Source organism: Equus quagga, chromosome 7 (genome assembly GCF_021613505.1).
Source record: "Equus quagga isolate Etosha38 chromosome 7, UCLA_HA_Equagga_1.0, whole genome shotgun sequence".
Classification (NCBI taxonomy): domain Eukaryota; kingdom Metazoa; phylum Chordata; class Mammalia; order Perissodactyla; family Equidae; genus Equus; species Equus quagga.
The window spans coordinates 33909192-33924854 of record NC_060273.1 but is presented as its reverse complement, the minus strand read 5'-3'; the positions used below and the strand labels follow the sequence as shown (position 1 = coordinate 33924854).

The following is a 15663-nucleotide window of genomic DNA, read 5'->3' as shown; positions in this document are numbered from 1 at the left end:
CCGCTGGCCGGGGCGGCGGCGATGGCCTCCTGAGCGGGCCCGAGCGCGGGCGGGCGCCGCGGCCCAGGCCCGGGGCGGCGGGCGGAGGCCGGGTCGTGGCCTCTTTGTCTCCAGCGCGGCGGGCGCGTCCGCGGGGCTCGGGGCGGAAGTCCCGACGCGCTCCCGGGGCCCCGGGCCGCCGCGGCCGCGCCATGAGCGACATCCGCCACTCGCTGCTGCGCCGCGACGCGCTCAGCGCCGCCAAGGAGGTGCTGTACCACCTGGACATCTACTTCAGCAGCCAGCTGCAGAGCGCGCCGCTGCCCATCGTGGACAAGGGCCCCGTGGAGCTGCTCGAGGAGTTCGTGTTCCAGGTGCCCAAGGAGCGCGGCGCGCAGCCCAAGGTGCGGCGCGGCCCCGGGGAGCCCGTGCCCTCCCCGCCCTCCCCTCCCCGACGGGTCTCTGCCCCGCCACCGCGCCCCGGCGCCCGGGCAGCAGCAGCCAGACGCCCCCTGGTCCCGAGTCCTGAGCGTGGCTCCCGCTGAGAGCCTGTTCTTTGGGCGTGTGACAGCCTTGTCTCAAGGGGCTTCAAGGAAGAGGCTTTGCGGACTGCCCACGAGCCGCACTAAAGGCCTGTTTCGGAGAGTCTTGCAGCTGTGAGGTCATCCTGAGTCCCCCAGGATGATGTCTGATAAAGTCTGATGACATTTCCTGAGGTTAACAGGAGACTGCTACCCCCTGGCGCCTGGGCTTTACAGGGGTGGAAAGTTCCCTGGGGACGATAGTGTATTTTTGGGTTTTTATTTTTGTTTTACTGTATGAGTTAATACACGTGTTAAAGCCAAATTTTTTGTTGCTTCTCCTGGGTTTGTTTTACAGAGATTGAATTCACTTCAGGAGCTCCAACTTCTTGAAATCATGTGCAATTATTTCCAGGAGCAAACCAAGGACTCTGTACGGCAGATTATTTTCTCCTCCCTTTTCAGTCCCCAAGGGAACAAAGCCGATGACAGCCGAATGAACTTGTTGGGGAAACTGGTCTCCATGGCGGTGGCAGTGTGCCGGATCCCGGTGCTGGAGTGCGCGGCCTCCTGGCTCCAGGTACTTGTCTAGAAACAGCCTGAGGTCTCTGAAGAGTTGTTTACTGTCAGGAATTTCCATTTAATTGGATTTTGGGAGAGGTCTTTTCCACATGTGTTATCTCCTTGATCGTCACGACCCTGTGTGCTGATGTCCCAGTCCTGTTTTTACATACAAGTAGTAACCATTCTGGAGAAAACAGTAGTTTGGAATGGTAGATGAATTTTAAAAAGAAAAACAGAAGTGTCTCCATCTGCAGAACAAGTGAAAAATCCTTAAGGGAAAAGGATAAGGTAGGATTTTGAAAACAGGTATGCATGCAGCCTCACAGATAGGATTTTTTTTAAAAAGATCGTTATGTGTCAGATGGTAGTAATGTTTGTCTGTTTTATATACAGTTAGGTCAGTAGGCATGTGAATTGTTGTGCATTGTTCCAAGTGACGTTGCAAAGTTGATGACTCTTCTGATGTATATGAACATAAAAGCCTTCTAGAGTGTCTTTAAATTGAAAGAAAAAAATGTGTGTTTACAATAGATTTCACAGTAGATGGTATTTTGGAAGATCCATTTTGTTTTACCTTTTTTTTTTTTGATGAGGAAGATTGGCTCTGAGCTAACATCTGTGGCAATCTTCCTCTCCTTGGTATGTGTGTCCCCGCCCCAGCAAGGCTTGCTGACCAGTATAGGTCTGTGCCTGGGATCCGAACCCCAGGCCACCAAAACGGAGCACACGAACTTAACCACTATGCCACTGGGCTGGTCCCTGTTTTACTTTTTTGTTGCTCAAAGTCTTTGAAAAATTGATAATTCACTTTGAGTAATCAGTAACTCAAAATTTTGATTAATCTGATCCTTAGCTAAGCTTACAAGATTTGCTACATTCAGTTTCACAAACCTGCTTCATTCCCAAATACAATCTTTTTTCTTTTCAATTTAATCAAATATTTTTCTTGTAATCTTGTTTATCCTTGAAATTTGGTTAACATACATATTGTTCTTTGTAGCACATAGGTAAACCTCAGTGGAGTCTGTACCTTAATTCTTACCAGTCCGATTTCTGGGTCATCTGAGTTGAACACGTGTGTTATATTTAACCTCAGGATTACCTCTATCCCTTGACAAGCTAATGAAGTCAAGTTTAGCATCCTCTAATTCATAATATAATTTTCCACTTGTCACTTGTGATGCGGCTGTGCTGGCGAAATGAGCAGATGTCCGCGACAGGAAAGGGTCTTCGTGGTCTGGGTCCGGCTTGGCCACACTGCGGCGTGCGGCTGCAGCTTCCGCCTGAGGAAAGGTAGAGATGGCGGTTTAGTGTCATGGGGGCACATTGCAGCCTGAATGAACAATGTGGCCTCCCGTCTCCTTGCGGTTTCCCCTGCAGGCCGCCTTGGGGCCCTGGAACCATAGCATCCTGAGCAGCTATTGAATGTGGCGGTGGCTACAGATTGGCATCTGAGTGGGAAGGAAAAAGGCAGGGATGGTGGTGACGTAAGATTCGAAGGAATTAAAGAAACCTGTGATAGGAAACCTGTAAGAGGATGGGATTGTAAGAGAAATGGAGAAAGTACTGTTCTAAATCACGTCGTAGTTCACACACTCTCCCAAATCTCTTCTAAGTGGTAGCAACTGTTAATTTTTACCTTAAGAGTCTCACCTGTAGGGTCAGAGGAGTTGTCATTTCCTCACCTGAAGTCAGAAGTGATCTTTCCTAAGTAAACTTCAAAGCCTTTTATGTAAAGGGCGAGATAGTAAATATTTTAGGCTCTGCGGGTCAGATAGCCCCTGTCACAACTACTCAGTTCTGCCCTTGTAGTTCGAGAGCAGCCCCGGACAACAGGCACACACATGAGCAGGGCCGTGTTTCAATAAAACTTTATTTACAAAAACAGCTGGCAGGGTGGATTTGGGCTCTGGGCTTTAGTTTGCCAACCCCTGCCTCAAAGTGAGCTGGGAACCTCTTTCTCCTTTCTTGGAAGTGGTTCTGCCAGTTCTGGTGGTCCATAGATGCTGGTCTCCTAGCTCACGATTCCTGTAGTGAAGCAGACTGTGGCTTCTTTCCAGCGGACGCCTGTGGTCTACTGTGTGAGGTTAGCCAGGGCCCTCGTGGATGACTACTGCTGTCTGGTGCCGGGATCCGTTCAGACGCTCAAGCAGATATTCAGTGCCAGCCCTCGCTTCTGCTGCCAGTTCATCACTTCCGTCACTGCGCTCTACGACCTGTCGTCAGGTAAGCTGTAAACAGATTGCTGCCGATAAAGAAGGTTCAGCTGATTGCCGGTGTTATTTCCACTGAACACCCGGGTGAACTGTCCGGTGAAGGCTTTGGCCTCTTTTGCTCACAGGGAGCCTTCCTTGGTGGTTCTTAGTTGCTTGACTCAGAATGGTCCAAGCGGCAAACAGCCCCAAAACTAGGGTCTGATGGCAGAGAGATGTGGCTTTCTCCCTAGATGTGACTTGCTTTTTCACCCCTCACTTTTTTTTTTTAAAGATTTTTTTTTTTCCTTTTTCTCCCCAAAGCCCCCCAGTACATAGTTGTATATTCTTTGTTGTGGGTCCTTCTAGTTGTGGCATGTGGGACGCTGCCTCAGCGTGGTTTGCTGAGCAGTGCCATGTCCGCGCCCAGGATTCGAACCAATGAAACACTGGGCCACCTGCAGCGGAGCGCGCGAACTTAACCACTCGGCCACGGGACCAGCCCCCACCCCTCACTTTTTATTTTGAAAAATTTTGAAGTGTCAGGAAAGTTGCAAGAATATGACAACAAGCATTCACGTACCTCTTGCCTAGATTCACCAGTTATGAACATTTGCCATATATTTTCTCTCTCTCCCTCGCTTCTCTCTCTTTCTCTCCACACACACACACTTGCAGATATTTCTTTTCTGAACTATTGAAAGTTTGTTGCCAGTATCGTGTACCAGCCACTTAAGCATTTATCTCCTAAGAACAAGAACATTTCCTTACTTGACCGTGATACCGTCATCACATCCACGAAATTAAATAGTGACAATACTGTGATCTCGTCAATGGCCTGTGTTCAGAGTTGCCTGGTTGTCTCAATAATGTCTTTTATAGCTTTTTTTTACTCCTCCCTTTAGGGGATCAGGAGAATTCAGGATCCAATCAGGGGTCATAGTTGTTATATCACTTCGTTTTTTTTAAATCTGGAACAATTCTCAGCTTTTAAAAAGATTTCTTATCGCATTAGCGTTTTAAAGAGCTCGGGCCTGTTGTTTTGCAGAATGTCCCTTGATTTGGTTTGTCTGATTGTTTCTTTATGAGCAGATTCGAGTTAAACGTTTTTGGCAACACTAATACTCGGTAGGGTGTGTCCTTCTGGGTACGTCACGCTGGGAGACACATGTGTCAGTTCTACTGCTGGTGATGTTTTTGAGACTTTCTGAACGAGATGCCAGGAGAGGTCCTCCGGGTGGCCATCAGATGGTATTTGACTTCAGCTGGGAGAAGCCCAGGTCCCTTGTCCCTGTCCAGCAGCAGTCTTCTGGTCACATCATTTTACGCAGACCGTCAATAAAGGAAACCAGTAGAAGTTGACCGGCTCTGGTTGAACTCGGGCAGGAGTCTCAGGCCCCATGTGGGCTCTTCTGCTCACTTTCCTCCCCCATGGGTGGGTTCCAAGGAACACGGATCGACCAGCAGGCCTTTACGCTGCACTGAGTCCTTCCACATCTGTGTCCTGGGTGACCCCCACAGCCTGCGTGGGCCCTGGGTGGGGGCTGTGGCCCTTGTCTTCCACATGGGGACGTCAGAGCCTTGTCAGGTGAACAGCTTTCTCTGCAGAACCAGACCCAAAGCCCGCTTTTCTGTTTCAGGTTCCTCCTCCTCTGCCCTCGGCTCTTGCCGCTCAGAGGGCTGACCAACAGTCTCCTTCTTATCCTGGTCTGAGAGCTAAGCCAGCAGCTCCGGGACCTGTGACCGCATTGTCCGTTTTTGTTCAGTCCAGAATTGGTCTCCCACCTGCACCCTGATTACACTTGATTCTCCTTTGATTTGTAACTTTTTTTTCTTGCTGTTAGACTTTTTCGTTTTCTAGAGAAGGTTAGTGTGGACACAGTAGGATGTTCAAGTGCATGTCATGTTCACTCGCTGACTTATGGCTTCTTCCAGGGTGAGTGCCCCTGGGATGGGAGGCAGGTCTGTCGAGCCGTGCCCGCTGCTGGAGTGGACTTCTCCCTGGCCCCCTCCTGCAGATTCTTCTGAGAGCTGTTAACACCGGGGCACAGTATTCAGGCTGTTGTTTCCAAAAGGAAAGGTTCATTTAAACCTAGTTTACAGCATCCTAGTTACCCTCCAGGTCATCAGTTATTCCAGGTCAAAAAGGACAGAAATTGGCCTTAACGTTGGGAATGAGGTAATTAACATACAGAGAAAGAAAGTTCAGAATGTCCACTAACATTCTAGAATGGATATGAGATATGGGATTTTTCTCTTAAGCCAGTTTGTCAGTCTGATACGTCGGTGATTTTTTTTTTCAACCACTTTATTGAGGTGTGATCGGCAGACAAAAAGCTGTACGTGTTTGATGTCGGCGACTTGATGAGTTGGGAGATGCGGAGGTCACTGGGCATGCAGTGGTGGCCCTACAGGGCTGGGCCCACGGTCGGCTGTCAGAGTGGTGATGGAGGCTGCTCTTGGGCGCTTCTGGTAACAGGAGCGCATTCCTGGGGTGTCTGCCTTCAAAGCCACAAAGAGGAAGAAGCTGGCCTATCAAACAGAACGTCCTCTTGCCCGAATGGTGCAGAGAACTCTGGGTAGGAAGGTCATAGGGATTATTTGCTCTCAAGCACACACACTCACGTGTACACACAGGGCACGTGTGCACACACTGCCTTCAGCTGGGGGAGGGGAAGGGATGCCACAGGAGTGGGCGTCAGACTGGCACTTCCTAGACAGAAACGTCACGGGGGGTCAGGGGGCCGGACGCGGGGTTGCCTGGTGTTTATTTTGCCAAGTAAGGATCATAGACAGCTGCTACCTCCTGCTGCCGTCATTTCATAACAGAAGGGAGGAGGCAGTGGTTTAACACCGAAACAGCAGGTCGGCGTAATCTCAGGGGAAGAGGCCCGTGTCTCCTGAGAAAGAGCAGCTGAGACCACACACCCACATGTGTCTGCCTCACCCCATGCTCTCCTTCCTCTTGCGTGGTTGGCTGTTGGAACTCAGAGCCCGGCAGGGGCTCTGTCGTCCTTAGCTCTTCCGTGAGCTGAGGGGGCACAGCCCCAGAAATAGGAGCGGGGACCCGCTCCCCTGCACAGCCAGCCAAAGGGCATCACATGCTGATCCCAGGATGGGCAGTATAGCCTGGTGGTTAGGAGCCAGGCCCCCTGGGGTCAGATCTGAGCCCCTCATGTGCTTCTGATGAGTCCTGGGGAAATTACTTAACGTCTCTGTGCCTCAGTTTCCTCTGGGGTTGTTTGAGGATTAAACCTGTTAATCTGTGTAAAGGGGTTAGACCAGTGCCTGGAATACAGTAAGCCCAAAATAAACATCAGTGTTTGTTTTTATTATTATTGTTCTCTGTCTAGGCCGTAGAACATGCCAGTTCTCAGGGATCACAGGAGGTCAGGCCGTTGCTTAGACAAGGGTTCCACGTTTGGGGCTGGACCATGGGTGGGACACTAAATGCAGGAATGAAACCTACTCACAGGGAAAGGATGACTATGGTGATACTTTTGGACATAAAATGTGTGGAATTTTATTTAAATTGACACACAGGATGAACTTTTTTCACAACCTAACGGAGTTCTGGGGAATTGTTGATTTAACAAATATAGTCAGTCCTGTGTCACTTAACGACGAGGCTGTGTTCTGAGAAATGCGTCGCTAGGCGATTTCGTTGTTGTGCAAACATTGTAGAGTACGCTTACGCAAACCTAGATGGGATAGCCTGCGACAGACACGCCCAGGCTCTCAGGTGCTAATCTCATGGAAGCACTGTCATCCATGTGGTCCATCAATGACCAAAACATCTTTATGTGGCACGTGACTATTTCCTGAGCCCTACGTTGGCCAGACAGTCCTGCCACCAGGGGTAAATATTGAATAAGACGAGAGTCCCTGCCCTTGTGGAGGGGATGTTCTAGGAAAGGAGATGGGGAATAGATGAGCAAAGAAGTCCGTAGCCTGAAAGCCAGAGGGGGAGTCCTCTCAACTTAGGGGTCCGCTCCCCTCCGTCTACCCCTGTCCCTGGGGCTGGAAAGCCTCCTGACCTGACACCTCTGTTTGCAGATGATCTCATCCCACCGCTGGACTTGCTCGAAATGATTGTCAACTGGATTTTTGAGGACCCACGGTTGATTCTCATCACTTTTTTAAATACCCCAATTGCAGCCAACCTCCCGATAGGATTTTTAGAGCTCACCCCGCTCACTGGATTGATCCGCTGGTGCGTGAAGGCCCCTCTGGCTTACAAAAGGAGGAAGAAGCCCCCATTATCCAACGGCCACGTCACCTCCAAAGTGAGCCAGGACTCGGGGGAGGCGGACAGAGACTCCCACCTCCTGTACTCGAAGCTGCATCTCAGCGTCCTGCAGGTTCTCATGATGCTGCAGGTCCACCTGACCGAGAAGAACCTGTACGGCCGCCTGGGGCTGATCCTGTTTGACCACATGGTCCCGCTGGTGGAGGAGATCAACAGACTGGCGGATGAACTGAACCCCCTCAACGCCTCCCAGGAGATCGAGCTCTCTCTGGACCGGCTGGCACAGGCTTTGCAGGTGGCCATGGCCTCTGGGGCCTTGCTGTGCACAAGAGGTGGGTGATTTCCTGGCCCCCGAGCCTTCCTGGGGGCGGGAGGAAAGTAGGGGCTCCTGGGCAGGTACTGTTTTCTGTTTCTTCCAGGCTTCTTTCCTCTTAGTGAACACAGGGAAGAGGGTAGAGGCGCGCAACGCATCCGGGCAGAGCGCTGTGACCATGGCGTCTGTGTGCCTCCTGGCCGTCGTCCCAGCACTGGGCTCCTCCAGAGCATGGATAGTGGCTTAATATCTTCCTCTTGGGGAATCTTTTTGTTCTTTTTTTGAAGTCCTTTTTTATTGAGGCGTAATTTCCATACAGTAAAATGCACAGGTTTAAGTGCAAAGTTTGATGAGTTGTGACCAATGTAACCACTGCCCAGTCAAGGCATAAAACGTTCCCGTCACCAGTTTTGAGGGCTCCTTAATTCTGCATTTCAGGACTTGAACTCGTCCAGGAGAACGATCTGATGCTGATGACATGCTTGTGTTGGCTTTGTAACTGTTGGCTCACTGGGGTTGCCAGTGTCCCCAGGCGGTGGTCACTGGTGGTGGGTTTCCCTCTTACCGCGGTGGACGTCTGATCTGCCCAGTGAGAGCCCTGCCTCTGGGCCCTTTCCCAGCCATCCTACAAACTGCCGACAGAGCTGCCCACATCCCTAAGCGGTGTCTTCTGTTTGGCGCCTCCTTTGTTAAAACAAAAATAGGAGGAAGAACCCAGTTTCTAAATGATGCTGGGAAAACGTAGCGTAAGGCACTCTTACTGTCTTGCTAGCATCCTTGAAAAGAACGGCAGGGACATTTCACCTTGTTGTCTCCAGTCTGCTCCTTAATTCTGAGCCTCCTTTCTTTCAGATGACCTGAGAACCTTGTGCTCCAGGCTGCCCCATAATAAGTAAGTGCCTCTCAAGACTTCTCGCTGGGCGGGGGGTGTGAGGGATGTGAGGCAGGGTGGACCCCTTGTCCTGGCTTCTTTGGGGAGAGCTAGTCTGCAGGGTCTAGAGCTTCTGTATGTAAGGAGTCCCTTAGGGACCTGATGATAAGTAGGGGCAGATACGTCAGGGTAACCCACATGAGAGGAAGCCCAAGTAGAGAGGGAAATCAAAGAGATGAAGTGGCCATCTTGCTTTTAAACTGAGTGTCATTTATAGCTCACTAAAGTGGCACACCTATGTTTGGTGGGGACGTTGGTGCGCACACACTGTTGGTGACGCTGTGAATGGCACAGCCCTTTGGGAAATGCTGCAGAGCCGCGGCCCTAGGGCACAGCGTGTCAGTTATGGCAGCACTTTGGCATCAGGTGGCACAGACTGGGTTCTGAGTGCAGCTTTCTGGTTTTCTGTGACGCTTGGCCAGTCTCTTCGCCTGTCTCTGAGCCTCAGTTTCCCATGTAAAATGGACGCAGTGATATTGGGTTGTGGTAAGGATTCAATGAGGAGGTGTTGGTAAATTTCTCAGCATGGTCCATGGCACGTGGGACTCTCCATAAATGGTGGTCACTTGCATGATTTTAGGGGAATAGTGATAATAATGGGGAAAAGCAGGAACTGTGTGGTGGCAAAGCTGCTGGTGAGAATTCCAGCCTTGCTCCTTCCTGTCTGTCTGAGCCTGGCGAGTTCCTCATCTCCCTCTGCCTCCATTTCCTCTGTAAAATGAGGAAGCAGTGTACCTGCCTCATGTCCCCCTGCCTCCCGCAACCCCTGGACCCCCTTAGGGTTTCTGTGGGGATTACACGAGTCAGGACACAGGAAGCACTTAGCACTTGGTATATACTAAGTATCTAACAAGGGTTAGCTGCTGTCACTCTTGCTGTTATTTTCATAACTTAGGAATTTCACTTCAGCCAATTAATTTCACTGAATCTAAGAAGCAAAAAGCTGTATGCACAAAAATGTTTCATGCAAATGCACTATCGTTAGTAGCAAGAAAACTGGAAGCAACTAACCGTCCCACAGCATGGGGATCCTTAGTCAGTCACTAGTGATGTCAGAAGGACGGAACCTTGTGTGTCCACCAGAAGTAGTCATTGGGGCCACGCTGTACGGACGTGTTTGTAATTGGAGGCGGACTCCCCTGCCTGCTGCAGTGTGCACAGGGACAGGGTTCACAGGGTGCAAACACCCCGGCGAAGCTGGTGGGGGATTCATGTTCCTTCTTCAGACGTCACTCTGGTCTTCAGCAGGGGTAGTGTGGCTCTAGGGCTGGCGTTGGCAGGCAGTGTGGACAGAGGGTGAGCGAGCCAGCCAGGCCCCACTGCACTGCGTGTGCTCACAGCCATGCCAGGGCCTGCGAGTCTGGGCAGGTGTGGCTGGGGCAGAAGTATGCGTCATTTGAGGCCAGAGGATCAGCCAGGTGCAAATTCACAGGCTGATGGCCAGCGCAGCTGTAGCCGGAGGCCGGCGTCCTCGAGCTGAGGTTGGGGCTCCACGTCGAGCTCTCCGGGGGAAGCTTCCGTCAGGCGTCAGGGCAGATACAAGACCAGAAGGTGGAGTGGTTCCTGGTGAGACAAAGTGGTCCTGCTTGAGATACCATATCAACAGGACAGACAGCTCGTCCAGAGGGCCACGTCCCTCAGGAGCCCACACTGTTCCTTTTCTTTCTTTCCTTTTTTTTTTTCTGGGCTCCAAGAAAATTCCCTGGCATCTGAGGACTTTGTTAGTGTAAGCTGGTGTCTTTCTTCCCCTCTGGCAGTAATCCCTTTGTAACATTTCCCTTCTTTGTGCACAGCTTTTATTTAATGTTTTCAGGGCATTAAAATAATGACAGGGTATGAATCCTTAATTGGCTCAGTATCATGACTAGGGGTCCCCTTGAGAATCCCTCTGGAGCTTCTTAACACCCCCGCCTGGGCTCCCTGGAGCCCGGGGCCGCCTCTCCTGAGGCCCCGTCTCAGAGCCCAGCCTCCCAGGGGCGGCCTGGCACTGACATGGGGAGAGAGAGGACACGTCGTCACCTGGAACGCTGCTTTGATTTCTGATCGTCTCCTTTGTGTTGTCTTTCTGACTAGACCAGAAATTTCTTGAAACCCTTCTGTCCCTGGCAGGATGTACAGGTTCAAACAAACCTATGACCTAAATTTTGCCTCTATGATACTCCCTCCTTAGATTGATTTGTTGGCTTATTTTGATTGGATTTCTCACCCAGAGTTATAAACAACGAGTAACGTAGGTGAAAACAGGCTCAGAAGACCTTCGGGCCACTAAAAGGCACCCGCTTTCTTCACGCCCTCCGTTTACTGCCTGAGCCGCTCCTGGGGGCTCTGGATACCAGCCTTTGTCCTGGGGGGCAGGGGTGAGGGTCAGTCTGCAGAAGGCCTTGCCCGTCCCTCAGAGCTCCAGGGAGTGGCCGACAGTAGGCAGGGCCCACCAGGGCGAAGTGGCCCGGGGTGGGTTGTCACAGACGGGGAAGCTGAGGGGCGGATGGCGGGCGGGAGAGGACCTGGCAGCTGAGATTTGGTGATGTGGGGAGACAGGCGTGGACACTCCACACTCAGGACCCAGCTGGAGCCATGGCCTTGGGGTGAGGCGCAGAGAGCAGAGGCAGTCTGTGTGCAGCAGAGGCTGCATGCGAGGGAGGAGGCCTCTGTGCTGGAGCACGGAGGGCTGAGCAGCGGCTCTGCTTGGGGCAGAGCTGGGGAGCTGGTTGTTCCAGGCTGACCGCAGGATGTGGACGGGCTGAGTCCCTGGAAAGCTAGAGGTAGTGAGGAAGTGAGGAAGCTCTGCTGCCCTCGCTGGGAGGGGAGCGCGGAGCGAGAGAGGACGAGACTGATGCGGGGAGACTCGGCGAGGAGTTCCAGAAGGAACCGCGTTGGAAATGGCATAGAGTTCAGGAGGGAAGGGGATTTCTGGGAGGAGGCTGTCCATGTCCCAAACCACGAAGGGGAGAACGCAGGCTGGAGAAGGCTCCTCAGGCGTCATGGGCTGCACCGTGGAGTGAAGGAGCGAGTGAGCTGGAGGGTCTGAAGCCCCTCGGGGGCTGGAGTGGAGGCTAGGGGCCCCTGAAGGTGGGCGGGGCTGGGCCCAGGCCTGGGCCATCTAAGGGTGGGGCCTGGACAGGCTTTCCCTCCAGGCTCTCTGGAAGGCCAGCTCTCAGGTGGCTTTGCCTGGAATCCAGTTAGGACTCAGTCGTTCAGGACGACAGAAAACCAGCCTGCTGTCCTGTTGGCTGCGCTGCCTCAGTCACAACCCTCATGACTGTAGACACTCGAGGCTGGCACAGCTGCTGACCTCTGTCCTGAGCTTCTGTAGACCACAGGCCCGGGTGCAGCCCCTCCATCCTTGGGCACCTGCGCTTCCCTCAGTCGCCTCCCTCAGTCGCCTCCCTCTGCTTCGCCACCTGCAGGATCCTGGCTTTTCCCACTGCTAGCCCCTCCCCTCTTCTCTGCCCAGGGCCCAGTCTAGACCCTGCCACCCCTAGGCCACCTCCTGCTCCTCCCCAGATACGAGCTGGCAGTGTCCCCATCTGGAAACGTGCAGATTCTGTGCCTTCATCTGGTGCCTCTCCTAGGACCTGTGAGGGCTGCCATGGTGTCCAGGCCTTCTCCTCTCCTCTCCTCTCCTCTCCCCGGTGGCGCCAAGCCGCAAGGTGGACAGGGCCAGCCCCGGATCAGCACATCCTAATCCTTCTTCTTGTGTTTGCAGCCTGCTCCAGCTGGTGATCTCGGGCCCAGTGCAGCAGTCGCCACACACAGCGCTCCCCCATGGCTTCTACCCTCACATCCACACGCCCCCGCTGGGCTACGGGGCCGTGCCGGCCCACCCGGCCGCCCACCCCGCCCTGCCCACACACCCCGGGCACACCTTCATCTCAGGCGTGGCGTTTCCCTTCAGGCCCATCCGCTAGGCCGGACCCCCGTGGCCCGCCAAGTGGCAGTGTGCCTTCTGCGCCCGGGTCGGAGGAAGCCTTCCAGGGAGAGGGTGGCCGACGCCATAGAAGAGGATCTCTGGGGGGCCGCCAGGCAGCCCCTCCGCACCGGCAGAACGGCTTGGTGCAGAAGTTCTGTGACGTCGTGGTCCAGGTACCTCCTACCTGGTCACATTCGTCAAAGTCCAGATTGGCTAGATGAGAAGAAGATTGTGCAGCTCTCTGCAGAGTGACGTGGGCGTCTTTAAAAGATGCCGATTCTGTGAGCCTGTCGGCTCGTGTGTCCTTTCGGACACGCTCTGAGCCTGTGCTGTCCGTAACGAGGATGTGAGGAGCGGCATCTGCAAGTCCATTTGTCTGGCTTCCCTCCTTGTGGACGGGGTGTGTCCCTGCCATGAACACAGGCTCCTTTGCCAGCTCTGTGAGCTCGAAGCTGGCAGGCTGTGACCGCAGGCTTACACGCAGCGCCTGGCACTGTTGAAGGAAACCTGTGAGGACTTGCCGTCGCCAAGGAAAGAACTTCTCTGTTTTATTGGGGTCTCTCAATTTACTTTTCATATGTTCAAATAAATTTTTTCTAAACAGTTTCATAGACTTTATGGAATGTATTTTAAAAGCTTACTCCGTGTGAGCCGCGGTGGTCTCCTCCTCAGCCTGCAGTGATCATGGTAAGAAGATTGAACACAATTTTACCCACTCCTTTTGACAGAGACCCCACAGATGGCGTCCCCACCCTGTGCAGGCATCTGGGGTCTGTTTGCTTCAGGTACGCGTCTTTCTTCCCTCAGGGACAAAACACAGCCTTCAGGAGTTCACGATTGGAAGGTATGTGTTTTGAGTTCTCATTTATTAGTTTTGGCAGGAAAGAAAGATACCATAACCACTGGGCTCCCCCGGGCTGAAAGTGAGGAGTGAGCGATGGTTACAGCAAATAATGAGCGTCAGAGGACCACGGGTAACTCGCAGGGATGACATTTGGCCTTGTGGTTTGTTTACCCTTCTGTTGCTGACTGAAGGCCTAGCCAGATTGCCTAATAAATTCCCGTGTGCCTCTGTGTGTGTTTTCTGTCTGGAATTTAAGGCATCCCTCAAGATAATGCAGTTGTGCTGTCAGGGCCATCCGTGGTTGGCGAGGACCTTGACCACATGTGCTTTCTCGGAGCCACGAGCCCGTGACTTTCCTTGGGCCCCGAGTGCTCAGCCGGGCTCCACAGCCACAGCCGGCGTCTAGGAACTGGCCTGCAAGGGACGCCTGTCGGGATGCTGTTTCAAAATTGCTTTTGAGAGCCGTGGGCTAGAAGGAAATGTCCTATTCTCTGAGTTTGACTTCATTGTCCTTGACTGATTGCATTCCCTGCTCATGTGTGAATCTGCTGACGTCGGGTCAGGACCTGAAGTGAAATGCCCGCTTCCATCTTTTGGTGGGACACACGCGTGAGACTAAAGCAGCCAGCACGTGGCTGGTCCTTGGTATTTTTAACTCTGGTACCAAGTCTTCCTGAGAAGGATGGAAAAGAAGCTCTCACGTTGCTTTGTAGTTCGAGAAGGTCTCTGAGCCTGGCCCTGTCTCGGAAGACAGCCTCCACTGTACCTGTCCAGGGGCTGGGTGTGTGTTAGCTCCTCTCCGACCCACGGGGTTTTTTAAAAGTAAACAAAGGAAAAATGTAGGAAATAAATCCACTAGACCCACAGACTTCCTTTGCTGGTGTTTTCAGCAGTGTGTGAGCAGTTATGTCAACCTACAAAAAACGATGTTCCTCCTGGTTCGTAATTATGTGCCAGGCACCTGCTAGGTATTTTACATACGTTAAAAATTGATATGTGAGAAAATATTTGCAACATATAAAACAAAGTATATCTATGCCGAATGTATTAAAAACTACAGATTAATCAGAAGACGTTCCAGTAAAAAAAAATGGGTGAAGGAGGCCAGCCCTGTGGCCAAGTGGTTCAAGTTCTGTGCGCTCTGCTTCAGTGGCCCAGGGCTCAGGGGTGCAGATCCCGTGTGTGGACCTGCTCCACTCAGCCATGCTGTGGCGGCATCCCACATACAAAATAGAGGAAGATTGGTGCATGTGTTAGCTCAGGGCGGTCTTTCTCACACACACAAAATGGGTGAAGGACATGAAACAGCATATTCATAGAAGAGAAAACACAAATGGCCAACAAATATGAAAAGATTCTAAAACTGATAACCAGGGAAATATGACTTAAAATGAGATGCCATTTCTTCACTTACCCATCAGATTGGCAAAACAGAAAGCGTAGCTAAAGGTGTGGGGGAGCAATGATCACACTGTTTGTGGCAGGGAAAATCGCTGTAGCCACTGGAGAAATCAGAAGATAAAGTGACCCCGTGACCTAGCGACTCCAGCAGCTACAGATGTTTAAGGGTGTTTACAGCAGTATTGTTTGTTTTTTAAGTCATAGTTTTATTGAGAGAATTCACAAACCCAATTCAGTCATTTAAAGTGTACAAATCAGTGGTTTTCAGTATACTTACAGAGTTGTGCAACCATCATCACTATCCAGTTTAGGACATCTCATCATCCGCCAAAGATACCCCACATCCATCGGCAGTCACTGCCCCGTCTGCCCCCGGCCCCCAGCAACCCCTAGTCTACTTTCCGTCTAGATGGATTTGCCCTTTCTGGACATTTCATATCAATGGAATCATACGGTATGTGGTCTTTTGTGACTGGCTTCCTTCACTTAGTATAGTGTGTTCAAGGTTCATCCATGTTGTTGCGTGTTTCGGGACTTCATTACTTTTTATAGCCAAATAATATTGCATTGTGTGGATGGACCACATTTTGTTCATCCATTCACTAGTTGGTAGATGTGTGGACCCTTTGGCTCTTATGAATATTGCTGCTATGAATATTTGTCTACAAGGCCTGTGTGGACATATGGCTTCAATTCTCTTGGAGATATATGTACACACACACACACACACACACACACACACACACACACACACACACA

The 15663-nt window shown here is 51.8% G+C and overlaps 1 protein-coding gene across 1 annotated transcript; it reads left to right on the top strand.

Moving 5' to 3' along the window:
* The first annotated feature begins 6 nt into the window (after positions 1-6).
* INTS15 (integrator complex subunit 15) lies at positions 7-13265 on the top strand. Its single transcript, XM_046667459.1, has 6 exons — positions 7-383; positions 859-1080; positions 3125-3290; positions 7313-7837; positions 8671-8710; positions 12456-13265. The coding sequence occupies exons 1-6, from the start codon at positions 192-194 to the stop codon at positions 12655-12657; spliced, it is 1347 nt and encodes a 448-aa protein (XP_046523415.1). The 5' UTR covers positions 7-191; the 3' UTR covers positions 12658-13265.
* Positions 13266-15663: the final 2398 nt, after the last annotated feature.

Excerpts from the sequence above, each read along its gene's own strand:
- INTS15 (XM_046667459.1), top strand. The coding sequence starts at position 192 with ATGAGCGACATCCGCCACTCGCTGCTGCGCCGCGACGCGCTCAGCGCC. Across the intron at positions 7,838-8,670 it reads GGCCTTGCTGTGCACAAGAG|ATGACCTGAGAACCTTGTGC; the intron begins GTGGGTGATTTC and ends CCTTTCTTTCAG. Across the intron at positions 8,711-12,455 it reads TCCAGGCTGCCCCATAATAA|CCTGCTCCAGCTGGTGATCT; the intron begins GTAAGTGCCTCT and ends TTGTGTTTGCAG.